Source organism: Lissotriton vulgaris, chromosome 5, assembly GCF_964263255.1.
Source record: "Lissotriton vulgaris chromosome 5, aLisVul1.2, whole genome shotgun sequence".
Lineage (NCBI taxonomy): Eukaryota > Metazoa > Chordata > Amphibia > Caudata > Salamandridae > Lissotriton > Lissotriton vulgaris.
The window spans coordinates 14623769-14630995 of record NC_141693.1 but is presented as its reverse complement, the minus strand read 5'-3'; the positions used below and the strand labels follow the sequence as shown (position 1 = coordinate 14630995).

General features: G+C 49.1%; 1 protein-coding gene across 1 annotated transcript in view; it reads left to right on the top strand.

Annotated features, from left to right (window-relative positions):
- The first annotated feature begins 2175 nt into the window (after positions 1 to 2175).
- Positions 2176 to 7227, top strand: part of LOC147709998 (uncharacterized) — a 67154-nt gene continuing 62102 nt past the window's right edge. Inside the window, exons 1-2 of the mRNA XM_086919303.1 lie at positions 2176 to 2296; positions 6772 to 6882. Coding sequence (XP_086775429.1) covers positions 2176 to 2296; positions 6772 to 6882 — 232 coding nt within the window. The remainder of the gene's footprint in view (positions 2297 to 6771; positions 6883 to 7227) is intronic.

The following is a 7227-nucleotide window of genomic DNA, read 5'->3' as shown; positions in this document are numbered from 1 at the left end:
ACTGCGTCACTTTTAGGACGCCGTTGCGTCAAAATCTTGCGGCTGCCTCACAGCAGGCGTAAGACTGACGCAGGCCCTTTCATATGGGGCTTGCCCCATGTGAAAGGACGCATTGCTGGAGTTGCGTCACTTTTGTGACACATTCCAGCAATGCGTCACTTTTGCACTTACAGATACGTCAGAAATACTGACGTAACTGTAACTCCTTGCGACATGATGCGTCATACATTAAATATGACGCATCAAAAATGTCGCAAGGAGTGGGCACTGAGAAGTGACGCATCGCTGCTTTCACGCAGCGATGCGTCATTTCTCATAAATGATGCCCCTGGTGTTTTGCGAGTAGAATGAGGTGATCTTAGTTTTCAAAATCAACAAAATATAGGTGCTGCAGGTAGGGGAACCGTCGAGTTTAAGTCCACACTCCTCCGATGATACCGGTGCCACATGGACGCACTTTTATTCCTTCATAACAAGTACTTTGGCAGCACACACCGGTGTTATACCTTGACTACACCGTCATTATGATACAGGGTCCAACAGTTTGAACATAGTACTCCTAATACTGATAATCAGTTTGGAATGGGTATTACCGAGATCAATACCTCTAGCATGGAAGGCCTGGTGTGCTCTGATCGAGTTGTACACCCGAACCATTAGCGGGTCCCGGGTCCAAACAGGGACTGTGCCTGCACACGCAATCGGTTGGCAAGAAGTCGCCCACACCTATCTCCCCCCACATAGAAGGCATGTTTCAGGCAAAGGGTTGAGTAATTAGCCCAGTCAACACCCAGCCCTGCTAGCTGCGCTCTAGCTGCCTTAAGCTGTTTCCAGACTCCAGGCGCCCCTGTCCGCTGGTGGATGCGTTCTAGTTCAGTTACTTCCCTGAACGAGCACTTCCTTTTCTCTCTCCTGTCCTAATTGTCTGCTGCCGCTATTCCCAGGAATTCCCCTTTAACCACCGCTTTCAGTGCCTCCCAAAGGGTCGTTTTGGAGATGAAGGGGGAATCATTGATGTCTAGATAGTTACTTATGCATTGTTGGATTTGCTGTACCACTGAGGGGCATTGCAACATGGTCTCCCGCATGTGCCAGAACCGCCGGGAGGGCCGGCTTTGATGCAAGGATAGAGAAATCCACACCGCTGAATGATGTGATAGTGGGCTGGGAAGGATTTCAACATATTGTGTCTGTTGAGTCAAGGTATCAGAGGTGAGCACATAATCAATTCTGGCATATGTCTTGTGGGGTTGGGAGTAGAAGGTGTATTCCCTGGGTGGCGCAGCCACCAAATGTCTGTGAGCCCAACCTCTGCAAAAAAGTTGTCTCCTGTCCCCAGAAAGAGCACCGGTCTGCCCCCACCACTGCCCCAACCGGTCCATCGAGCCATCTCCCCCTATGAGCACAGTTCTGACAGGGAGGCCTGTGAACTCATGTACTATGTCTCAGATGAATGCCTCTTGGATACTGTTGGGAACATATACAGTCGCTACTGTGAGAGTGCGTGTGCCCAGGGTGAAGGTATGTGCCAGAAACCTGCCTCTGATCTCGGCTTGTTTGCAACCAATAAGACCCGGGTACCAAGCTGAGACCAGGATCGCCCCCTCCTCGGTTTTGGAGGAATGAGAAGAGAACAATTGAAAGGGAAAGGCCCTGGACCTCAGCCTCTGCGAGAAGGTGTATTTCTTGGAGCAGGCAGATGTGGGTTTCAGAGTTTTTGAGGAAGGACAAGACTGCTCGCGGTTTGGTGGGGTTGTTGAGCCCCTTAACATTAAGGGACAGGATATTAATATCAGTCGACATAAGATGAAACTCTGGAGTAAGCTACTAACAGTTGCCCCTGGACCTGTTGAGGCGGGCATGAGGGACCAATTGCAGAGACCATCAACCCATATTTGCTAGGAGGAGAAGGAATGTACCCCGAAACCCATAACAAAGAAGTCACAATAGAAAACAAACATGGCTCGTGAGGTCCACAAATGTCCCTGGCGAGTAACCCTGTGGAGAGACGTGAGATGAGAGAAGGAGCTCCCGCCGCCCCAACCCCGCACAGTGCCTAGCCAGCCAGATCAAGATAGATCCCAGAGAATTAGAACAAGCGTTACCCAGGTCGGTGTGGGTCAGTCTGCAGCGTTCGAGTCATCTGAAAAAGATTGCAGCACAGCCATGCGCTCCATGGCGATAATCCTCGGGCCGGACAGCTATGAGATCAGGATGAAACTCAGTAAGATAATGGAGGACATCCCCGTTACCAATGCGTTTCAGTCTGCGGCGTTCAAATCTTCTGACAAGGATTGTAAGACGGCTGAGCGTTCCTTAGCTATGGTCTCTGAGTCCGGGCAAAACCCCCGAGGGGAGTTCCCAACACTTTGCCACTGCTTGGGATCAGCTCTGTGCCCCATGGGGGAAGCCCGTTCTGGGGTAGCGCGGTCGTCTTCCGGGAGATGTAGGAGCGATGAGGCTTCCCTGAAAGAGCGGACCTGGCGGAGCCTGACCTCCCATTTAAAAATAAGTCTAAAAGGGTGGCCCTAGGAATAAGAAATGTCCTTTGAGCGTAAAAATGCTGTGACAGGGCAGAACGCCCGCCGTTTCTGCAAAGTGGATGAGGCTTGGTCCTGAAAGAGAAGGGGTCTGCAAGAGCGGAAATGAATAGGGTGTTAGGCCCTTGCCTCTTGCAGGATGCGCTCTTTAAGCTTAAAGTCATGGACACGTTAGGATATCGGGAGGGGGGGCCAGTCGCTGGTATTCTGAGCCCCACGTGGTGTGTCCGAGTCAATCGGATCTCTTGATCTGGAGGGCCGCCCAGAATATGGCTAAACAAGTCCACGAGGAAGGTCTCAATGTCCTGTTCTTCCGTCCCCTGAGGCACCGCCCGGATCCTGATATTGTTGCGACTGGAGCGGATCTCCAGATTATGTGCATGAGCTTGGAGATCCAGTTGCTGGTTCCGGAGTCTCAGGACCGCCTGCTGAAGCTGGGACACTTCTAAATCTTGGGCGGTCGTTTGGTTCTCCAACTCCTCGACCCTCTCCCCCACCGAGTCCATATCTCTGCGCATCTCACGGATCTCTGTAGTCAGGTCCTTTTCATGGCATAGAATTCTCTTGTGAGATCCGTGAAGAGAGATTCAAGGATACTGCGTGTGACTTGCCCCTCCGGGTCATCCGAGCTGCGTCTTGCCATTGCGTCGCTCTGTGCTGGCATAGCTTCAGAACCCCCAGCTCCAGGCTTGTGTGGAAGATCCTTGACAGATCTGTCTTCCCTAGATTAGATTAGTGGGGTGCACAGTCCCGGTCCCACAGGGCATCACCTCCCAGCATCTCCGAATGGGTGCCTCAGCAGGAATGACTACTAACCTCAAGTTCCCCTTGATGTGGCCGCAGGTGGGGGTGTGCTGGATCATGCATGCAGCATGCGGCTCTTCCAGCCCCACACCGTCTTCCAAGGCACAAGGGCCTCGCTTGACTTTGCCCCGCTTAACAGGGCACTGATGGTAGAACCTCCACTTGGGGAGGAACAACAGCTGGAGAGTCGGGCGCAGGGCTGGTAATCCGCAGCCCCCACCGGGGAGCCCCTAGGTCCAGGCGCAATGCAAGCAGTGTGCTCGTCTCACCTCAGTGTTGGGGGCTCAGCTACATTGATGCTCCCCGGGGCCGATCGCTGCTGCTGAGCGGCTCACCTGTTCAAACTGACAGCGCTGCTCTGCTGCCGAACTCAGGCCTGTGTCGCCCTTCTGCCACCACAGCCGAGAGTGCACACCACCGCCCTAGGATCTTGCTGATAGCGGGGCACTGGGTCCACTCAACCCCGTCTCAGAAGTCAGCACTCAGGGGTAGGACTCCGACAAGCGTCCCACGAAGGTACGGCCGCTCTCATGCTCCTCACTGCGCGGCCACGAGGCAGGCCGCAGATCGAGCCCGGCACGGCGCGGAGCAAATCTCGGAGTCTGGGTGCCGAGAGCGTGCCGTTTTCAGGACAGCAGCTCCGCAGCGGGTCCCGGGTCCAAAGGGGGACTGTGCCTGCGAGTGGGGATCAGCTATACTTCGCTATGCAGGTAGGGCCCGGGCCAAGGGGTCGGGGCGGCGGTTGGCACGTCCTACACTTGCGCCATCTTGGCCATGCCCCGACAAGTAGATTTTACAGGACATGTAAATCTCAGTGGCATTTTCTCCCTTGGCCAAGTAGATTATTTTTAAAATTCCACACCCCTGTAATAATAATCTTTATTCAGCAGTAATCCCAGCCATAAATGAGACAAGGATAAAAACAATAAAAAAAATCATTTAAAACAACTTGTCACAATGCGTGCAAAATCACAAAAGTCCCTATATCCATCAGTCGCTTCTAGAATTTCTTGATCTTAGTGCTGCTCTTAGGAAATTCATAACAACAAAAAGCGTGCAAACATTACGCAGGAGTTGCAAAAATCAATAGATATACTCAGACATTCCTAAATCTCAATTCTTTTAAAAAAGGTTTTCGAAACAATCGCCAATAATAGGTGAAATGTTTACATAAAAAACAAAATGTAGGGTATCCTGTGGCAACCTATTGTCTCAGCAGCAGAGATCTCTATCTCCTACATGTAAAACAAAGCCAGCAAGGGATGGTGAAGCAGACTTAGTCTAAAACGGGTGATGAAAAATCTGTCATAGGCACTAGTTGGAATAGACATAAATCTCCATGCCCTGTACAGATTTAACTAAGACATGCCTTCTTACCATAGGTTTATAAGCTCCTTACCCTCACAAAATGCAGTAGCATTTTTAAAAAACAATTTATTAACCAATTTTCTGTCCTGAGACTTCACTGTATCATGTCTCAGAAAAATGTCGGCTCATCCTAGGACTGTTAGGGTCTCGTTGACATACCTTAACCATGGGATTTTAAATGCTTGGCCAAGTGAGAGGCAGTCCAAGATTAGTTACCGGTTAACAGCTGCTTCCTCACTAGACCAAATCTTCATCCAACACAACAGAGGCTTACCAGCCACCAGGTTAGTTATGTAGTTGATCCCTGATTCTTCGTGTATGGGATATAAAGGGGTACCCTAAATATCAGTCTTAAATATTTATCTTGTGCAGTCTGTAGATTGTTGACTGCCATGTACCCCCTAAACCTCACTACCATACAAGACCTTGGAGATACAGAAAGACTGGTATAATTTTGAAATCACCCCCGGTGACCATGTTCCTAATTGGTGGGTGTAATTTGCAATGACTCCTATTGAATTTTTCATGCCCAATAGCTTTCCCTCTTGCATGTATTGCCAATTTAATTTGGCATCAAATAAGATTCTAAGGTGTGAGAAAGCCGGGACCTCGACTAAGCTGTGCGTTCCTGCCTTGTAGGTCTTAGTTCTGGTCACCCAATTACCTCATTCCATGACATGCGATGTTTTAAATTAGGAGACAGGTCCAGCCCAGTCACAAAAGAAAAAAAAAACATCTGTTAAGTCCAGCAGGCCCATAGATGGACACACTATCAGAACTGCATCGTCAGCATACAACAGGACAGGCACTGGTCTCCTGTCTACTTTGGGAGTGTCAGCCTTTACTGATATTGGGGTGGATTCTAAACCGTTAGTATATAACGTGAATAAAAAAGGGGCAAGAATACACTTTTGACAAACCCCTCTAGGTAATTTAAAAGAATCAGTAAGACCCCTTTCTTGTGTGTGTCTAACTGCAACAGGAGTATGAGCATTAATACATTTATAATCGCCGGCTCGACCCCTAGGTCATCGAGTAAAATCCACAATTTATTCCATTCACCCAGTCAAATGCTGAGGTAAGGTCCATAAAACCCAAGCAGAGGGATCCAGATTTGGCGATCGTATATTTAGAGATTAAAAGATAGAGATGTAGGCGCTAATCTCTTGCTGACTTGTCTGTGAGAGGAATTTAAGCGAGCTATTGCCCAGAGTCACAGGATGCTGAGCTGAGCTGAGCTGCTGCCGGCAATCGAGCTGTGAACCCGGGGCTGTGGAGTCAGCCGCTTCGCGTGGTGCACCGCACCCTCTTACTATGTGTGTACGAATGAACCAACATCACGGAGGCTGCAATGTTGCCCTAAGTCTCACATGAAGGGCGACAAAAAGGAGAAATCAAATGGTTTCCATCTGATCATCTCTGTAAACAATTAAAAGTAGGGAAACATCACTCTTCAATTTAACATCAAAGGACCATGGGACAGCTGCCAGGCAATGGTGGATTGTCCTTCTTATATATAGGGCAGCGAATCGAACCCCTCCATGATTCGGGAATAACAGGGATACTGTATACGAACACTGTGGGGAGCATCGTGTTCAGTGTGCGCGCCTCTAGAATACCGAAATAGGATATTGGAGGACACTGATATCATAGGCAAGATATTGGGGGACAAATTATCCAAAGGTAGGTATGTATAGATTTTCTATGCCTCACTTCACAGCTAGGTACATTGAAGCTTTATATAGCAAGGTAGGTAGCTGCAGAGTTAAGAAAAATGAATCTACAGTTCCCTGTGTGCACTTACCTGTTGATATTTTGTGCCTCAAATGTTTGTTCACGATGTTAGTGTGCCACAATCTTCTAGTTCAGTGCTTCCTAGGGCTGTGGAAGCGTGGGAGGAAAATGTTAGCTGACAGAAACCTTATTTACTGGTCAGACATCTGGTCGTTTGTGCAAGAGCTGAACATGCAGAGCACCCACTGCCCTCTCATCCAGAAACTGTTGAGCACTCTGAACCACAGCTGTATGACTAAGTTGGTGATGCTTTGTCTCGTTTAAGATGCACGCGCTCTTGAGGTTGGTCACCGAAGCCCAGGCAAGCAACACCCCATTGCCGCAAAGCGTCAGCGTTGGATGCCCAAATTGCCGAATATGAATCCAGAGCCGGTTGGTAAGTATGGATCACGGGTGAGGACCTTCAGGTTCTGGTATGGGAGTGTGTGAAGTAGGAGTCATTGGTTATCAGAGGAGCTAGATGCAGCATTCAAGGGCTTGGTGACTTTTGAAAACAGGAAACAGAACCTTGGTTAACCATCAGACCAGTAGCACTGACATTCAGAGGCAAACCAGGGCTAACAACACGCTGCCAGTGAGGTTTGTAGTAAAACAGATGATGTGGACTAGAAAACCTGCTGCAAAAGTATTCCAAAGGATAAATGATGAAGTTTCTGCAGTCAGGTTTTATAAAGCATGTTGGGAGTATGGCTCTAAATATGCACAACCCTAGCAAGCAGGA